The sequence below is a fragment of the Verticillium nonalfalfae genome (assembly GCF_003724135.2).
Source record: "Verticillium nonalfalfae strain VnAa140/NRRL 66861 chromosome Unknown scaffold_62, whole genome shotgun sequence".
Classification (NCBI taxonomy): domain Eukaryota; kingdom Fungi; phylum Ascomycota; class Sordariomycetes; order Glomerellales; family Plectosphaerellaceae; genus Verticillium; species Verticillium nonalfalfae.
Window position 1 is genome coordinate 145,000 of NW_021167287.1, and position 19,195 is coordinate 164,194.

At 54.7% G+C, this 19,195-nt stretch overlaps 6 protein-coding genes across 6 annotated transcripts; 3 read left to right on the forward strand and 3 right to left on the reverse strand.

Moving 5' to 3' along the window:
- Window positions 1-70: 70 nt before the first annotated feature.
- RAD15 (DNA-dependent ATPase of the nucleotide excision repair factor 4 complex) lies at window positions 71-2,928 on the reverse strand (the record flags this gene model as incomplete). The annotated part of the gene is made up of 9 exons (XM_028641777.1): window positions 71-1,423; window positions 1,488-1,576; window positions 1,639-1,969; window positions 2,030-2,146; window positions 2,206-2,275; window positions 2,375-2,459; window positions 2,526-2,731; window positions 2,789-2,839; window positions 2,912-2,928. 9 exons carry the CDS (start codon window positions 2,926-2,928, stop codon window positions 71-73), a joined length of 2,319 nt encoding a protein of 772 aa, XP_028494346.1.
- Window positions 2,929-5,557: 2,629 nt separating this feature from the next.
- Window positions 5,558-6,969, forward strand: D7B24_007672 (uncharacterized protein; the record flags this gene model as incomplete). Its single annotated transcript, XM_028641778.1, has 2 exons — window positions 5,558-6,624; window positions 6,705-6,969. 2 exons carry the CDS (start codon window positions 5,558-5,560, stop codon window positions 6,967-6,969), a joined length of 1,332 nt encoding a protein of 443 aa, XP_028494347.1.
- A 1,413-nt stretch (window positions 6,970-8,382) lies between these two features.
- On the reverse strand, window positions 8,383-13,574 carry D7B24_007673 (uncharacterized protein; the record flags this gene model as incomplete). Its single annotated transcript, XM_028641779.1, has 2 exons — window positions 8,383-13,321; window positions 13,393-13,574. 2 exons carry the CDS (start codon window positions 13,572-13,574, stop codon window positions 8,383-8,385), a joined length of 5,121 nt encoding a protein of 1,706 aa, XP_028494348.1.
- A 672-nt stretch (window positions 13,575-14,246) lies between these two features.
- PRPF3 (U4/U6 small nuclear ribonucleoprotein Prp3) lies at window positions 14,247-15,623 on the forward strand (the record flags this gene model as incomplete). The annotated part of the gene is made up of 1 exon (XM_028641780.1): window positions 14,247-15,623. One exon carries the CDS (start codon window positions 14,247-14,249, stop codon window positions 15,621-15,623), a length of 1,377 nt encoding a protein of 458 aa, XP_028494349.1.
- Window positions 15,624-16,593: 970 nt separating this feature from the next.
- On the reverse strand, window positions 16,594-17,119 carry HHT1 (histone H3.1; the record flags this gene model as incomplete). Its single annotated transcript, XM_028641781.1, has 3 exons — window positions 16,594-16,791; window positions 16,853-17,046; window positions 17,101-17,119. The coding sequence occupies 3 exons, from the start codon at window positions 17,117-17,119 to the stop codon at window positions 16,594-16,596; spliced, it is 411 nt and encodes a 136-aa protein (XP_028494350.1).
- Window positions 17,120-18,413: 1,294 nt separating this feature from the next.
- HHF1_2 (Histone H4) lies at window positions 18,414-18,835 on the forward strand (the record flags this gene model as incomplete). Its single annotated transcript, XM_028641782.1, has 3 exons — window positions 18,414-18,423; window positions 18,480-18,617; window positions 18,672-18,835. 3 exons carry the CDS (start codon window positions 18,414-18,416, stop codon window positions 18,833-18,835), a joined length of 312 nt encoding a protein of 103 aa, XP_028494351.1.
- Between the last annotated feature and the right edge of the window lie 360 nt (window positions 18,836-19,195).

The window sequence follows — 19,195 nt, forward strand, 5'->3', positions numbered from 1 at the left end:
CTGGCTTCTACGCAGAGTCCAGAATAGATGGAATGCAGGGCTTTGCGCGTCAGGCAACAGCATATCGTATCTAGAATCCGTCTATCTCCATGAGGTCCTGGTCCAGGTCATCGTCCATACCATAGTCGTCGCCGCCAAATTCTTGTGTCTGTTCATTTTTGTTCGCCGCGTCCTCAAGGTCCCTGATTCGATCCATTTCAGTCTTCTCCTTGTGTCTCATCAGGTCTTCGTAGCTCCAAGTGCTGACGCCTTCTTGGTCCTTGGCTCGGAACGGTTGCGCCATCTGCTTGAGAAAGCGCCGTGCGCTACTAACGGCCATGTCTGTGCTGAGATTTGTGTCTGCATCAAGCAATCCCTGATTGATCCATTTGGGTAGCTGAACGCGCTTCTTCTGGAACCGACGATCAGCAAGGACCATGACGCCGTAATCATCCTTCCCGCGGAGAACTCGGCCCAAACATTGGGCGGCGTGACGCATGGCATCGAATGAAAGGAAATCATTCTCGCGGATGCGGTATGTTTCTCGCAAGAACTCGAGCCTTGCTTTGAGGATTCGGGACTCGGTATATTGGAATGGAACACCAATGTTTAACACGGCCCGGCCGTATTGATGATCGAAGTCTATACCTTCAGACACCTTGCCTCGGGCGACGCACAGAAGTACAGCGCCTCGGCCGTTGCAGCAGGCGGTTCTATAGGTTTCCAGCGCCAGCGAGGTCTCTTGTGCGTCAGGCGTCTCGACGAGGATTAATTTGTACTTCCAGACCTCGTCCAGAATACCCATGCCCTGCCACATGCTTATGATGGATTCCATGTACAAGTAGGAGGGGAAGAAGACAACCATGCCATCCGGTGTGATTTTGGCGAATTCTGTCAGGAGGCTGCCGTAGTTGCGGACCACGCTCGGCTCATTTCTGACTTGAAAGCTGGTTGAGACAGAAGCTTGGTCGCTACCTCTTGTGACAATCATCGGCAGGAAGGATCGCCTGGCTAGGGTCATACTGTAAGACTCCTGAACAACAGTCGAGAAGCCCAGCATTTTGGGGTACATTTCCAATGGAGAAATGGTACCGGAAGTGATGATGACGGAAGAGAATCTGTCAAACACGGGTTTGATAGCGATAGCTGCATCGAGGCAGGTGAAGTGTAGCACGGGATTCGGCACCTCGGCTGCTTCTGACTCAAATGGCTCTAGAATTAAAAGAAAGCCTTTTTCATAGGTGGCAACCAATGTAGCAAAAGTTGCAACTTCTTGGAGTGGCTGATAATCTTCAATGTTGGTGAGTTCGAGTGTTCTGACCAAAGACGTGAGACGCTCGGCACAGAACTTCAGCGGCTTTTTCTCAATAAAGGTGAATTCCTTGAGGTGGGCAAGAAAGGACGGAGGTGTTTCGGAGATGGTGTTCCTGACTTTCATGCGAGTCTCGTTCCGTGGTTAGCAGCCTATACGAGAAAACTTGTACTGACGTACTCCGGCTCTGGCTTACTTTCAGATACTCAATGAACCTCTTCAAGAAGGCAACAAAGTGTTCCGCCCTACGAATATTTCCAGGGACGGCTTCGTTGAGTAGGTCGTCTGGTAGTGCTTTTCCATCTGTCAACCGTGCTGTCGCGCCCAAAGGAGGCGGGTGCAATTACCTGGGTTGGCCATGAATGCGTCCTCTTGGCGAGCCTCTCCTGCATCACGCAGGCCTTCTACAAGCTTTAGGTATTCGTTCTGAAGCTGCTCTTGATCAGTTTGCTTCATCTCCGCAATCTTACGATCCAGGTTTTGCGCTCCCCTCGCCGCCTTGCGCAGAGAATCCTCGGTGATGTCTGTGCTCAATGACTCGATGCACACATTGTCAATGTTATGCGCTTCATCGAAAACTACGATGCAATCTTTGGACAGCTCTCGCGAGACTCTCTCGGCAATCTTGGGGTCGAGAAGGTAATGGTAGGAATAGATGATGACGTTGCAGTATTGCATCTGGGATGATTCAGTCTCTCACGATATCCAGTGCCAAACAAAGATACAGGTTAACGTTACCATGCGCCTGGAGGTGAAATATGGGCACTGTTTGTGTTGTTCACCGTAGCGAAGGAGACCGTCGAAGGTCCAGACGCCGTTCGGGATGAGATTGTGGGGCTCAAGGAGGTCGAGATTCTGAAGCAAAGGTTGGTAATTGGGAACCTGGAGTTGTAAAGATATGTTCGTGTACTCACGTCGTGATACACGCACACGTCAACGTTTTCGCCTTTGTCCTTCTTCTCCTTCACGAAACCAGCAGTGAGGCTACGACAACGCGCATCAACAACCGAACCACTTTTCTCCCGCTTCACGGACGGATGCAGGCATAAGTTTTTTCTACTTGTCAAGCCGAGTCCACGGAACTCTTCCTCTTGTCCGAGCTGCTCAGTCCGGTACTTCATGAGTTCCCTTAACTCGGCGAGAGCCTTTTCAATTTCCGACATGGTACCTGTCGAAAGTGGTCAGACGGTGTCGGAGTACAATGATAGGGCAAGCGAAAGTAGGTCAGACGCACGAGAGCAGTATATCAGCTTCCGGTGCTCAGGATAATGCTGCTGGTATGCGACGATGAGCGAGAGCAAGGAGACCGTCTTGCCGGTTCCTGAAGGCATCTCAAGAACACAGTGGCCCCCCGCATCTAAGGTCTCTAGGGCGATATCAGCATAATGTCTTGGTGAGGTTTCTGCCGTGGAAGACCGACTCTTGAGATCGCACATGTAGCTTGATAAGGTGTGAGCAGGGAGGAAGATATTATGTGGTGAGCTGAAGGAGGCTTACGCATATTGCTCGGGATAGATCCTCGGATACGGGAACAGGACCGGGAGGTCGCTTCAGCGGCCCTCAATGTTAGCAAGTCACATCGAGTAATATTACGAAACAATGTGAAAAGGTACAATATACTCGATAAAAAACTTCATGATGATCGATCGGAGAAGCGTCTGTGGCCAGCGTGAAACAATTATTCGCTTGTGAAGTAGTTACTGAAGTTCCTGCCCCCTGGCATGTGAGTGTTGGGTAGGTATCGCCCAATCCGCAACCTCGCTCATGCCGTCACAGCCGAACGCAATGGCAAGAGAGCCCTCGACTGTGATACCGGGAACTGCAAACGAAAGCCGTCGTCTTTTTGACAGCCGCTAGGTCATTCAAGGAATCGAATGCGAAATACTGCAGAGGGATCGGGATTGCGTTCGTCAGTCTAGGATCTGGGGTTAAATGAGGCAGACATCCAAAGGACCAAAGGAGACGTGAAGTGGTGATGAAGGTGTGGGTCCCGAGCTGCCAAACTTGCACGTCATCACGTGACCGAACGGGTCAGTAGGAGCGTCCTGCCAACGTAGAAGCCACTGAGAGTACAGCGAACAGCAAGTGAGCCACCGAAGCAACACGTGACATGCGGTGTGAAAGTGACTGGGGCCAGCCCCTGGGGTGCTGCCAATTGGGGAGAGGGTGGAGAGGAGGAGGGCCTCATTCCCTCACACGTGAGGTGGCAGTGTAATGCTGTGCGCTGCACATAGAAAGTGGCGGCCTTGGTTTGCGTCCCTGCTGGTGCTTGACGCTTTGCAAGGTCCCTCTGAACTCCACTCTAAACTGTGCACGATGACTGAAGGAGTTTCGGGGTGTCCCAGTGGGCCACGGTGAAGGCTGACAGAGACAAGGGCACCCCGGACCAAAATTCTCTCGTCCGATCCGCCAGTTATCTGTTGTACTCGGGTGCCAGCGGTCCCAGGAGCGGACAGAGTACATGGCCCGCGGAATACAGACATTGTGTCCCGCAAGAGGTAGTGGCTAAGTAGCGCAGCTGAGCTGATCTGCGGATTTTATGGCCATCGAATACCAGTCGGATACAGAGCCACCCTGAAGTCTTTGTACTCGCTACTCAACGTGGGTAAAATCCCACGCTACAAAAGTACCAACGGCCCTACTACGGCGCGCCTCGATCTATACTAGCCTCCGCCCGACAATGCGACGACCTCCCCTTTCTAGTCAGCCAGTCAGTCCCAGGCAAAGCCTACGCGAGATGACTTGATGGAGGCAACAACCGCAGCCAACACAGGCCTACGTCTCTTCCCGTCGTCATAATCGGCATCACCAGACTTGTCAGAACCCAGTCAGGCAACAGGCCTGGCTCGAAACAGTCTTTCTACAGCCGACACAGTCGCGGGTTCTAAGCCCGCACAACCGCACATCCGGCGGCATTGGCAGAGCAAAGTTGTCATCTCGCTTGACACTGCTCTGGCCCCCAACATCCATCCAACCGCCCTCGCCATGACCTTGGTCTCCGCTGCGTAAGCGATGTGCATGGAGCCTGCGGGGGGGGCTGGGCCCTGTATTTACCTGCTAAGCACGACCAACGGCCGTTGCTGAATGGCGGACTCTCTGGCATCTCTGGCTCGCCCTCTTTTCGCGCTCTGTGCCATTAGTGCCAGAACCATGCATTGTACATTGATATCGATTTATTCGGTAATTCAGCGCGGGGAGGCACCACAGACCGCTCCATTCGCAAGTGCCTGGCTTTCTGACAGATGTCGGCGACATGAAATGCGGCCCCAGCCAGCCAGGCCATCCAGACGCCATGCTTCTTTCTTGGAGCCACTTTACCTTCCGTGACGGCACGATGGAACATACCCATCCAGCCCTATCAGATGAGCAAGCAGGGATACATATCTTGTGTTGCTTTGATCACTACGTCCCCCAATTTATCCTCGAACCCGCTCAGCATCACCCCTCCCCCCTTGGTCCACAATTAGCACTGCATCTCTAGGGTGCTTTTTGTTGTCTTCCGCCGCCCGGGTGGGACCACACTCGGGTCGCGGTTGGCACTTGGTTGTATATCCCGGTCGACCCTTCCTTCCGTACGTATGGTCTGGCCTGCTCCAGACTCGGTCAGATCAGGTCTGTCACTTGGTGCGCGCCATCATGCATGCTACAGGGAAAGCTTGGAATCGCAAGTTGCCATCATCAAAAGACTTGCACTGGTACTCGGCTGGCCTTTCGAGAAAGTCTGACGGCCTGGAAATGGGGTTGAATGATCTGGCACCCGTGACGAACGCGTGGAAAGTCGACTGCTCCTCAAACGACCTGCCCGTAATCGAGCAGGTGCTCGAATGAGGTGGTTCACTGCCCTCGATTTCCCTGTCTTCCAACCCCTGTCCGTCCGTTGGTCTTCGCAGCTTCATGCCGTATCGAGTCACCCTAAGCTGCCCAGCCTGGCATCACACCAACTTCTTCACCCCGTTCTCTCGCATCCCCGCGGCCCCCAGCCCTGTCGGTTGCATCCTTCCATGCGCCTCCCATCATGTTTCCCGCTACCCTACGTTGTTACCGTGCGATAAAAGTACCTTCCATGGCCCATCTCCCCGGGGAAGCGGCTCCTACTTCAGCTTGTCTTACTCGACCACTGTCCAGGACCCGCGACAGCGCGCAAGTCTTCCGTCAAGGGCTCACGATAACCTCACATTGTCTGAGCGGCTTGCCTGAAGAGCTACTCATGGACCTGGCGACCTCCTGAGATCCTTTCAGCGCCCAACCTCAATTTCGTCTTGCGACATGGATCTCACACCCCCCTCCCTCACGAGGTCTCCGGTCTCTCCTCCCAACACGTACTGCGCTTCAGAGAGCTCCTCCCTGGACTACCCGTCGCCGGGCTTCTTGAGCCAACGGTACAGAATCGCTGCTGGATATGGCGCCCCTGCCGCCTGCTCCACGGCCGTGCCGCTCGACACGGACAACACCCTGCCACGCTTGGCGTGCAGAGCCTCGTCCGAATGGTCATCGTCAAGCATTGCAACTCCTGTCCTGGCCTCTTCTGCCTCTACCATCCCAAATGTAGTATCTCTCGACTACGATCCATTCGGCAGCTACGACGCCCATATACATACCTCGTACGGGCACGAGTCTTACCCAGCACCCTCCAGTGCTCGTGAGTCGGGCTCGGCACATGCTCTACATTCCCCCCCTTCTAGTATGGTTCATTCGCCACCACTCGCATCTTCAAGGGCTGCATTACCGTTTCCGCACGGCGGTGGCCACACATCAAGTGTTGCCTCAGGACAGAGAATCAAACTAGAGACGTATAACGACTTTGGCTCCGGAGGTATCGATTTATCCGGCTACACCTCGCCGCGGGCGTGCACTGCAACTTACGGATCAGAAGACACGACGCCCTATTCCGGCTCGGCTCCGGCCTATTTCTCCAGTGGACACGTGCCTCACTGGGCTAGGTCAGACATGGACGTGGAATCAACTAGCTACGACGGTGGCCTGGGACATATGGGCGGTCTAGAACAGGTTTCGGCGCAACAGCAACAGCAAGCAAGGCAAAACCGGCCGCGCCGAGCACCTCGGCGACTGACAACACGCGAGGAGGCCAACTTCCAGTGTGAAGTCAAGGGCTGCGGAAAGCTCTTCAGCCGAAGTTACAATTTCAAGGCTCACATGGAAACCCACGACGATAAGCGAGAGTACCCTTTTCCTTGTCAGATCGGTGAATGCAACAAGAGATTCGTGCGGAAAACCGATCTTCAGAGGCACCACCAGAGCGTGCACACCAAGGAACGCAATCACAAGTGTGACTATTGCAGCCGTCTCTTTGCCAGGAAGGACACGCTTCGCAGGTATGTCGGATGAGCTGTCGATATGCCCTAGAGGCAACAGACTTTTCGTAGCCAGACTTGCTGACATGTTGCCACGACAGACACATGGAAGATGGGTGCTCTCGAAGATTCGACCTGGGTACACTTGACCTACGCTCCGAAGGCTACAATTCCTCGAGCAGCAGCCGGCGACAGTTGCCCGGAACATCGACAGGAGCGGCGGAATTCGGCGTGCCCTCTCATGGGACACTGCCCCCTCTCCTCGTAGGGCCAGCAGGTGGTGGCGAGGCTACTCCGGCACAGTCAAACCTGGACACAAGACATATGGGCCCGGCCAGCGACGCGGGATCTCAACGGCGCATGTAGAGAACGGATCCCACTGTCCCCGGTGGAGCACCGTCCGGATGAGCCAACGGTTTAATGGGGAAGGAAGAGCAGACGCCACTGCAACAGACGGAGGGCGTAGGAAGCTAATATGTGGGAAAGCACCGAAAGGGCATCTGCGAAGTACCATCTTGATACCCATACGACACACACGACACAAGTGGATGAACGGCACTGTAGCCTTTGATGAAGTGGGATTGAAGGAGAAGCAAGATGAATACTGTCTCGCGAGAGAAAATAATGAAGAAACCCATTGGCATGTTGTCCCTGCTTATCACATGTTTGATTTCGCTGTCAGAACTTGTGTAACAAGACGATTTCAAGTTGGCGCCATCACCAGTGTGACACCGTCGACGAACCAGCTCAGGGTCGCGTTGTCTGCAAAGGCTAAATGAGCTCACCTGGAGAGGACCCGCCAGGCAATCGGAAATCGGACGATGATTTCTTCTTGCAGAGGAGCAATGGGGCCAGCTGCAACAGCGATGGAGGGCAGATTAACCCCACCAGTAGGATAAAGCAGCCGGCGACATGGAAGCTAACAAGCTGGGCATGTCAAGTGAGGGGGGGGGGCCCATCCGGGCAGCTGCTCAGCCACCCACTGCACCTCACCTCACCACCCTCCTCGTCGACATCCTGGCAAGGTGAGCAGGAATGGGAGGAGTTCCGGCAGGGGAGGAAGACAGCCCCCCTGTAAGGCTGGCTGGCCTGCTGGCCCCTGCTGGCGAAGGGACCCTGAAGCCCGAACCCGTCAGCGAATCAAGCCACCTCCTCGGGAAAGATGGCTCGTCAGTTCCTGGCTCCTTTGGGCCTGATATGAGCTGCACCTGCACACTGTCACGGAACGTCACCTCTGAAGCCCTAGCCCGGGCCTGCGCCTCGATGCCTGCCCGCAACTCCCTGCCTACACACTGGTACAGCCGGCGCTTGGTCGTGGTACGGCTACGTACCTACCGTCCTTGCCCAGGGGACCATACCCAGGCAGCAGCTCAGGGAACCCGTCCCTGTCAGTCAAAGTCAGGAAAGAACAAGTTCCGACCGCGCATCGAAACATCCGAGGCAGGCGCCAGCCAGGGCTATGGACTTGCCTAGACAGTTGCGCCCCGCCACCTCCGTGCAAACAGCTCGGCGTACAGGATCCCGCGGACGGCCGAACGAACGAAGCTGCGAGGTCCGATCGACAAGTGACTATTTGACATGATTTGCTGAACGCCACAGGCCATGCACTTGTCCGACGGGAGGCAGCGTTCATATGGAGATAGATCAACATGTCCATGTATTTAACGCCTATCAGGGAATTCGCACTCAACGCCTGCAAAAGTATTACATACTGACTGACGGCTTTCGACTCCTTGCCCAACTCGCACACAATTTTTTTCATTTTACCTCTGTGTAACCTCATTCTGCCGCAGAAACCGAGTGTCGCGTCGGCAATTTCGTCAACACATCGAATGCCCCTGTTCCTGTCTTGCCCAAACGTCCCATGACAAGACGGCTACTCGGCGTCGTCAGGTCATCCCAGTCGCCATCCAACACAGCGTCCTTGAGGAAAGCAAGCGTAGTCTCAAAGCTCATCTTGGTGAACGGGCTGACATTACCGCGGAGCCCATTGCGGTTGAAAGGCGTGTATCCGCCATTTCTCGTCATGTAGTCAGCAATGAGGTTGAGATGGCGATTGTCAACGGAGATGCCGTGACCTCCGAATACGTTGCCGAGCTCGAGCACGATGTTGCTGCGGCAAGCTTCCACGCCGTACACGTCCAAAACTGCAGCAATGTCGTTGGTTACCGTCTTGTTCGGGTTGATGTAATCGCTGTACTTCTGCATGATCCGGAGATTGGCGCCGGACGTATGGATTGCTGGAACATCTTTCTCCTTGCCCGTCTCCGGATCGGTGACCTTGTGGTCGAAGACAAGTGTACAAGCTCCCACACCGGGCAGCTCCTGCACCACCGTCTTCTTGACAGCAGCCTGTACAATGTCGAGTAGAAGCAGCTTGGGGGTGTTGGCATCGAATTCGAGCGTGAACTCGCACCACTTGCCCGACACTTCGTCACTGCGGAATCTTGTCACATGAGCATGGCGCTCCTTCACACGCTCAGCCCTGCCGGTTTCTTCGTCCTCGGAAGATTGTCCATTGTTGTCGTCGTCGTCGTTGTTGCCGCTGCTGCGTTTCGCACCAGCCGGAGGGGGGCTTCCTCCAAAACCTTCATCCTCATCAGGGGATGCCTCGCGATCCATCTGGTATTGCACAGCGTCATCGTCGTCGTCATTAGGTCCGTACGAAACAGCCTCGGAGCGATTGGCACGCTGCTTGGCGTTGGTTGCGTCGTCCTCGTCCTCGCCCTCATCCTCATCCTCATCCTCGTCAGGCGGGGCGGGGCGCGCTCCTGAGCCGGTCACCATTTCGACCGCGCCAGCCTTGCTACCCACGACTGGTGTTGCTGCACTCGACATCATCGTCTTCTTCCTGATTTCTTTGAGCATCATCTTGAGCAGATGGCCCAAAAACTTCTTCTCAACAGCAGCCAGCACGTCTGCTGCCTCGATAGCATATGCCTTGGTGTACTCTTCGGATGGGAAGAACTCGAGACGAACATCGTAAAGTCGGTGCAGCGAGCCGTCCTTGCCCTTGCCGGCTCGCTCGTTCACAGATGCCACATCGAGCACGTGTGCCAGGGGTAGCACACTGATTGACTTTTGGAAGACCTCGCACTCTGCCGCTGATAGTTCAGCGATGGGGAAGAGCGTCATGGACGGGGTTGATATTGTCTTGCTCGCGGTCATGAGAATTTCTCGCAGGCGAGGAATACCAAGCGTCACGTTTTTAGCGGAGTGACCAGCCAAGTGGAAGGTGTTCAAAGTCATCTGTGTCGATGGCTCACCAATACTTTGGCCGGCCACAATGCCGACACCCTCGCCAGCTTCGACCAGCGACCGCATGTACTTGGCGGCAAGCACGAGCTCCGCAGATTTTTTGCTCACGCTAGGAATGAAGGACGTAGCAGGCCGCTTCTCTCCCTTCTCACGCACTAGGCCATCCTTGTTCTCTTTGATGTATTCCGTCATGCTCTCGTAAAACTTCTCCGACGTGGCAAAGGCAACTCGGGCGGGGTTGACCATAGAGATGACAGGGTCCTTACCTCCAACCTTGCCCGCCTTGGCATGCTTGATGGCGCTCTTCATGTGTTTCAGGATACTGTCCTTGTTGCCGGCCAGCGTTTCCCGGAAGTCGCTGCTGAAGCCCAACTGCGCCGACTCTGATTCGATGTTGCGGAGGATGAAGCCGAAATCCGTCAAGTACTTTTGCTTGGTGGGATCTAGGCCATCCTCGCCGTACAAGAACTGGATCAGCGTGCCGTCTGCATCGCGGACAGTAGAGTCGTAGGAGACTGTCAATCCCTCCATGCCCTTGATAATACAGCGTTGGAGGTAGCCGGAACGGGATGTTTTGACGGCAGTGTCGATTAAACCTTCGCGTCCGGCCATGTGGTGGAAGTAGTACTCTTGTGGCCGAATACCAGTCAGGAAGCGCTGCACAATGTAGCCGCCGGCCCGGACACTGGAGTCAAACGGTTTGAAGCAGGGCAGTGACTTGCCACTGACCATCAACGGCACCCTTCTGCCCTCCAAGACCTGCTGCCCCAGGTTGCACGAGATGAGGTTCGCGTTGACTGGTCCACCCTTCGCTCCAGACACGGTCATGGCTTGCATCTGGTTTTTGGGAAACTGCTTCACCAAACCACTCGGAAGGCAGGCCTTCGTGATCGCCTGTGAAAGCTCGCCGCTGCGTTGGTTCATGAGCATATCCAAGCCTTCTTGCTTGTTGTCGTCGCGCATGACCTCCTCGAGGCGGACGAGTAGCTCAGCATCCGTGCTGGTAGGGTTGCTGTCTCCGAGAGAGACATACTTAGTCGCCACTTGTAGTCCAATGTCACTGGCCTCCCTGAGCGTTTCTCGTCGAGTTTGTTCTCCCTCGGGTGTGAGCCTCAAGTCATCCATGCCGCAAGTGAAGGCTCGCATATTTAAATATCTTGTAAGAAGTCTGCCTAGACTGCTAAGAAGCTTCCCAGCAATAGCAGGGCCATACACTTCGTGAACGGAATGAATGAGACCGCCAGAGCTTGGGCCAAGGTGTGCCTTGTCGAGTATGCCGTGCAGGAAGTGGCCGTCCTGGAAAAGAACTATGCCCTCTTCAGAGCCTTTACCCCAGCGATCGGCGGGTGTCTGAGTCTTTCCACTCATCCAGATGCCCTCGCCAGTCGGTGGTTTGATGTTCTTGAGAATGGTTGTGATGACCTGCTTTCCCGTCCATCTTGGGACTGGTTTGATGATGGCAGGAGGGACGAGTTCGAGGCGTTCGCCGAGGATGTGCCCGCTCTCGGGCCGAAGAGCAGCATAAACTAGCTGCTGGAAATCACCGCGAGTAAAAAACGAGTCCCTACTACACAGAGAGACCGAAACTGAAATGTGATCCTGAATGAGACCTCGGAGTGGCTTTCCGGCGGTACCTGAAAGGTACTGGTGGTCGGTGTCTGCGATCTGCAGCGCCTCTGCGCGAGCCACTTCGTTTTGCGGAAAATGCATGTTCATTTCGTCTCCGTCGAAGTCGGCATTGTACGTATTGCAGTTGGCATAATGCATTCGAATCGTCTTCTCGCCAGGCAGCACACGTACGCGATGTCCCATGATGGAGGGCTTGTGCAATGTCGGCTGACGGTTCATGAGCACGACATCTCCATTTGTAAGATGTCGATACACCTTCTTGTTCCTAACACCACTCGTGTTGCTATCGGTTGGCGCGAGAAGCTGGTTGGCCAAGGAAATTCGGTCATCCGCCGACTTGCCGCGGAGGTTGGTGATCTGCCCGTTTTCGTATTCGATAGCTGCCGCGCCGGGCCACTTGTCAACGCCATTGATTACAGCTCGCTGCATGTCTCTGAAGTTGTGACTGGTGACGGGCTCGGGAAATGTCAGCTTTCGTGCGAAGACAGGAGGCACACCAATCTCGTTGGTCTCGATATTGGGGTCTGGTGAAATGACACTTCGAGCAGCGAAGTTGACACGCTTGCCCATCATGTTTTTGCGGAAGAGGCCTTCCTTCTTTTCCAGCTTCTGTTTGATGCCCTCCTCGTTCCTCTTCGCGGCGGCACCCATCACGGGGTTTTTATCTTTGTCGATCAGTGAGTTGACGGCGTTCTGTAGATCGGTCCACGCTTGGTGCAAGTCCGTCATTGTCCTTGCACGTCGCTCGGTCGTCGCTCCACCGATGCTCTGGTGGACACGGGCAATCGTCCCGCAGCTTCGGAGCACTAGCTTGTACAGCGAGTTCTGTTGCGCTTCAGAGATCTCCGAGTCGCCTGTACGGGCCTCAGGTCTGAATCGATTGGGAGGGACCAGGAGCGTCTGTAGGAAGAACATGTCCGCAGAAACTTTTCCGGCCTTCTTCTTGAGAGGCTTGGAATTGTAAACAAGTGACAGGACCTCCTGCTCCTTGTCGAATAGCTCTCGCAAGCGCTCTCGTACTTCCATGGCCGTGATGTATCGTTGGCTGCGCGCAGAAGCTTTTGTTTGGCTTTCAGACACCTTGGCAGCCTGTCCCTCGCTTTCAGAGCTGGAGTCGGGTTCGGCCATGTTGACATCCCCGTCAGCGTCGGATGCTGAGGAGTCCACATCAGCAATGGCCTCGTCCGATGTATATCCATTCGACTTTGTCTTGGACACTGGTGTCGCTGCGGTCATGGCGTCTTTGGTTCTGAGGTTGGTTTGCGCCATCTTTGCGGCATCTCGCTCGGATAGAGGCTTCTCAAATATTTTCACGAAGGCGTCCTTCCTGTAAGGAGGCGAGATGCCCCCGCAAGTATCGCATTTCTTTGGCTTCGGGATCGCAGCCATGAATTCCTTGATGAGCTCTCTACGAATCTCCAGCGCACCTTCGTGTTTTCCTTTGCGCACATCACCGACGGTGGCTTTGTGTTCTTTAAGTTGGCGCTTAACGAAGAACTCTCGGGCCCGAATGAGATTGTCGGCACCACTGCCCTCCTCTTCCGCTTCGGCAGTCTCGGTCACGCCAGGAATCTGGAGGCCCTGGAAATCCTCTCCGACGGCATCGATCAGGTGGGCAGCTCTGAGCAGGCCATGCTGTAGGAGTCGCAACTTGCACGAGTACAGGTGAACGTCGCGTTGACGGAGGCGGAGGCCTTTGCAATAAACGCATTGCGCCCGTAGTAGCCGCAGCACTTGGTCCAGGAATACGGGATGGTAGACTGGAACTGGGAGCTCGATATGGCCCGCGTGGCCCGGACAGGAGGATTGATTGAGGTTGCATGTCGAGCAACTGGACAAGTAAAGAGTCAGCACCGCGGCGAAGCTAGAGTTCGATCATGTCGCATTGGTTCATGGACGTACATAGAGTCGCCCCAGGAGCCAAGAGCTGGGTCATAGAGACCTCCGGGGACCGGGTTCAGAAGGTTGTCGAATGTGCTGTCGTTTTCGATCCTCTTGACCGAGATTGCTCTGATCTCCGTCTCGGTCAGAAAGGTGAATTCAACCGTCTCGACGGTGGACGAGATAGGTTGCGAGATGTTCATTGCGCCGCTAGGTCTTCAGGACCATCCCAGGCAAAAAAAGACGTTTAGGCCGCCGGGGTGTCGTGGAGAGCGGCAAAGGTCCAGGCGCGCTTTCAATCTGTTCTGCGAATTATCCGTCCTTCTCTCACGACGGCTGCATTGAAAGCTTGGAGGGGATTTTTTTTGGCGGTAGAGTCTGGCAAAAAAAATGCCGGGTGGGGCAATCTGTGTTTGCTTAGGTGGGTTGGCCAATGTGATCACACATCAATATGCCTTATCTAAGATATATGGGGCTATGCTGATTGCAAAGGTGTGGGGCAGGTCTGGCCGGGTTTGTCTCTGCGGCTCCGAGCGAGAACGTGCCTACGCCTGCCTACCAGCCATATTCAGGTGTCCTTTCAGAGCGACTGACCCTGATCATAGAACGGGTCTGGTCCTCAAACCGCGTCGCGTTCGCACTTGCCGACCAACACAGCCGTACGACCTCCATCAGCCGGTGTTTGTTTTCGCAACCGAAATAGAATCCAAAGCGCCACGCACGCCCAAAATATACCTGGCTCAGCCCATATCACAATTAGCAACGTCCATCCAGGAGACAGCTTCTTGATGGATCGCCGGCAGCAGTCACCTGGTCTCGGGCCTCGTCATGATGCTGCTTCACGCATACAGAAGGCTGAGTCAGTGGCTGACAAGATGGCTGCACTCAAGGCTCGCGTAGCTGCTGCGATCGGAGGCAGTAAAGCCAAGGGTGGGCTGAATGTTGGCCTCCATCCGGCTTTGGAGGATTTAGGGTCCTGGAAGCCGTCAGGCTCTTCGACAGATGTTCGCAATGCCAGTCAGAGGCCCCCAGCGCATGCTTCCAAAGGGGTGAAGACCTCGACCATTTCGCATGACTTGCTGCGCAACCGTACCGACCAGCACAGCAACCCATACTTCGATGAACAACTGGCCGCACAGCCATCGGCTGGGAAGCAACGACAATCACGCCAGCTTGTTTTCAACCAAAAGGGCAAATACATCCAACAGGCCAACGCCTTGAGGCGGCAGGCTGCTCTCGAAGCAATGAAGAAGCGCATCGCAGCGCAGACGAGGAAGGCTGGCATCGACGACGAATTGGATCTGGAGAAAAACTTGATTGTGGACGCCCCTCCCGAGATTGAATGGTGGGACGAGGGACTGGTGGATGGCAACTACGACAGCATCGACGACGCTGCGCGCCTCAAGATTGAGAGCCCAGACAGTATCGTCACGGAGTATATTCAGCATCCAGTGGCACTCGAGCCACCGCAAGATCGAAAGGCTCCGGCTCCCAAAGCCATGTATCTGACCTCGAAGGAGCAGGCAAAACTGCGCAGACAGAGGCGCATGGCCGAGCTCAAGGAGCAGCAAGCAAAGATTAGACTGGGTCTTGTTCCGGCACCACCCCCCAAGGTGAAGAAAAGTAACATGATGCGCGTTTACGCAGATTCGGCCGTCAAGGATCCCACCGCTGTGGAAACCATGGTCAATCGTCAGATCGCAGAACGGCAGCAGACTCACCAGCTAGCCAACGATGAGAGAAAGTTGACGAAAGAACAAAAACACGAGAAGCTCACCGCCAACCAGGAGAAAGACGCCGCCAGTGGCATTCACATAGCCGTGTTCCGGATTAACAGCCTGGCCAATGGACAACATCGCTTCAAGATTGGAAAGAACGCGGAGCAGCACTCATTGACCGGAATCTGCATCATGCACCCCCGACTGAACCTGGTTATCGTTGAGGGAGGTGAGCACAGTATCAAGAAATACAAGCAACTCATGCTCAACCGCATCGATTGGACGGAGAATTCGCCGTCACGCGAGAAGAGCGGACCGCAGCAGGTTGCAAGAGACTGGCTCATTGCTGAAAACGAGCAAGGGGGCTTGAAAGACATGTCATCGAATGAATGTAAATTGGTTTTCGAGGGTGAAGAGAAAGCTCGGGCGTTCCGTAAATGGGGCAGCAAGGTGTGCGAATCAGACTCCGAAGCGAAGGATGCTTTGACACGGGCGAAGATGGACAATTTCTGGGCACTCGCCAAAGGCATGTAACGGTCATTGTCAAATGCAGTGTTGGGAGGAAGTTGCATGAGCAGTGTGAAATAAACGGTCATGTTGGGCGAAGATCAGCATCACACGTGAAACAGGTCGCCTGAATAGCGGCCCCTGTCTGTATACCAGAAGGCGAACACTCATCATCAGAAAAATGCAGCATCTGTAACAGAAGATTTGTGAGCAGTTCAGATGTAATCCCCGCCAACCAGCCCAGTTATTGATACTGCGATCCGAGCATCTCCGAGCCGCCGCCAGGCGCAGTTCAGTACTGTGTGTATTAAGGGTGAACTTAGCTTGCCACACTCAAGAGCCCGATACTGGCCGAGTGCGTACCGTTGCCATCATGTACATCACTAGCACACACGTGACAATCGAAAAGTAGTGGCCAACATAATAGACTGGTAAGACGTGCTCATGGGAAAGGCGCAGGGTGGCGGTGCGAAGCCTCGCTTGTTGCAGCATAAGCTACGGTCGACAGGATTCGTATGACGGCAGGTCAGGAGGTAGGCAGCAGGGCAGAGATCTCAGCACAGATTCATGTGACACATGGATGACTCACTGTTGCCTCGTTCGACAAAGCTAAATGAGAGTATTGGCATACCAAGGCAAGGCCGCCCTGGTTAGCCAGATTCAAGGGGAGGAAACCATAAACCCAGCACGACGCGTAAGGGCCATAGCTGATGGCCACGCGCCGCCGGCACGTGTATAGTAGGGGGGAAGTCGCGGGCGGGGGGATTACGGACAAAACAAAATCATGCGCAGGAAAGAATTTAGATCATAATGTTTGCATTCCGTTGCGCAGCTTGCTGGCTAATGCTGCCAATGCTGCGGGTAATATACAGCCCTGTCGCGTAAAAACACTCATTCGATAACGCCTGATCCCCTAAACCCTGCGACGGACCTTTCGTCAAGCATTCCCAAACGAGTCATGAACCACCCTGCCGAGAGAAAGACCAAAGACAAAAGCTTAGTTGCGCTCACCACGGAGGCGGCGGGCAAGCTGGATGTCCTTGGATTGGATGGTGACACGCTTGGCGTGGATGGCGCACAGGTTGGTGTCCTCAAACAGCGAGACGAGGTAAGACTCAACGGACTCCTGAAGGGCGCCGATGGCAGACGACTGGAAGCGGAGATCGGACTTAAAGTCCTGGGCGATCTCACGAACCTGCAAGGGGATGTTAGTTAGTATAGCGACCAAGATATTTCGGTGTCGGTGTAGATCTTACCAGACGCTGGAAGGGAAGCTTGCGGATGAGCAGCTCGGTCGACTTCTGGTAGCGACGGATCTCACGGAGAGCGACGGTACCGGGCTTGTAGCGGTGGGGCTTCTTGACACCGCCGGTAGAAGGAGCGCTCTTGCGGGCGGCCTTGGAGGCGAGCTGCTTGCGAGGGGCCTTGCCACCAGTGGACTTGCGGGCGGCTAAAAAGGATGGGGTTAGTCGGGGTCTGCAGAGGCATAATAGAGGAAACTCACTTTGCTTGGTACGGGCCATTGTGAATGTGGGAAAAGGTTGATGTGGCTGATGGGGTTGTGTTGTTGTTTGGTGGAGGCGTTGAGTGGATGATGATGCAGGAGAGAGGAAGGGATTGGAGAAGTGGAGGGGGAGAGGAATAAATAGGAAGGAGAGGGGCGGCAGCGGTATTGGGTGATTTGGGCGACTGATCTGGGGCGCGCGGGCGCGCGGGCGCGACAGAAACAAGTTGGTCCGTGCGTCCCAGCAATCAGTAACTTGAAATTGAGGCCTGGCGAAAATGGTGCCTGCAGGGGTCCATTCTGGACCTCAAAGGAACCGATTTTTGATTGGCTTCTTTCCAGCACCCTAGCCCCATTTGCGGGTTTACATCTCGACAACGTGCATTACGCCTTGCCTGTTTGATGCTGCCACGATTTCAAGCGTGGAGGCGAGTTGAGCCTCTCCAGCTGTCGAGTGATGTCTACATGTCACGGTCCAGGAGACTGACGATGACGACTTGGTTGTCCCGTTACTCAAACATGTCTGGGGTCGATCTGTTTAATGCAGCAGGCATTTCCCATCTTGTCAAAAATGGGCTAACAAGAAGGGGGGGGGACGAAGTGTGTTTGGCATCCCATCCCATGCATCATCATGATCATTATCGCCAGCTTTTAAGAATTCACGACCCTGCTCGTCAACAGCTCACGGGATTGAACGCAGCTAGCAAGCCACGTTATAAGAATATATCCTCCCTTCGCAAGGCATGATCTGGTAGATTGGCCTGTTACGAGGCCGAAGGTACGCCTGATTGAAGCTTCACTCCAGACATGAGAGCTTCCATATCTGTCTTGACAACACTGTCGTGTGTGTGTGTGTGTGTGCGCGTGTTGCTGTCAACTGCCGGGTCCGTGCCCAGCCCATCGATTCGACCGGGTCGAGAGCGCGCCCTGGCAGTCTGTCAAAGGGATGCGTTTGAATGGACAGGGGGCTGGTTTGATTTTCGGGTTGTTGTGGATTTGGTATTTCGAGCCAAATCGCGTCGCCCCAAGTCCATGTCGGGTGACCCACCCCTGCAGGTCCGTCCCCCTCCCTGCCTCACCAAATGTCAGAATACGTACCGCAACGCGCCCCCATTCTTTGGACTGATCCCGTTGCACGACGCGCCTCGCATTTCCGGTATAAAGCGCCCCCCACTGCACGCCGCGTCTCTCTATTCCTGCTCACCAACTCAACCAACCCCATTACTCTAATTTCATCCACACGAGCTCATCGACGTATCTCAACCTCTGTTGAGACTTGACATCCGTTTCACACTTCCCCTCTCAACAACAAGATGACTGGACGTATGTTGCACCTCTCCTACGGAATATTCCCTCCAATGCTAACAACATGTATCCAGGCGGCAAGGGTGGCAAGGGCCTCGGCAAGGGTGGCGCCAAGCGTCACCGCAAGATTCTTCGTGACAACATTCAGGGTATCACCAAGCCTGCTATCCGTCGTCTCGCTCGTCGTGGCGGTGTCAAGCGTATTTCTGCCAGTAAGCTCTAGACCATATTCTCGTTCGCACGTGGATTTGACTAACGGCCCCTAGTGATCTACGAAGAGACCCGCGGTGTTCTGAAGTCCTTCCTTGAGGGCGTTATTCGTGACGCCGTCACATACACTGAGCATGCCAAGCGCAAGACTGTTACGTCCCTGGACGTGGTCTATGCTCTGAAGCGCCAGGGCCGTACTCTTTACGGTTTCGGTGGTTAGACGTCTTTGCTTTGTGCGATTGGCATGTCTCTTATGAATCTCTTTCCGGGGCATGGCGCGCTTCGTTCGACGCGCCTAGACGCGTGGGCGCAGCGACAATGGACATTAGGGTGTGGGTGTTCTTGCGACATGAATGACTACGGGACTGGCTGGCTTTTGGGTGTTTACTTGTACCATACGGGTTGGGCTCTATGGATTTGGGTTTGAGGTTAATCGATTCCTCGCCGAGGTGTGCTCTCGACATGAACTATATTGTTTCCCGTGATGTGGAAAGTGGTGTCCTTCTCCTCTGCGCGTGTCGTCTAACTAGTGTTGTTTTTGTTGCAGAGGGCGGTATGGTTGGCGGTTCCCGGTTGCAAC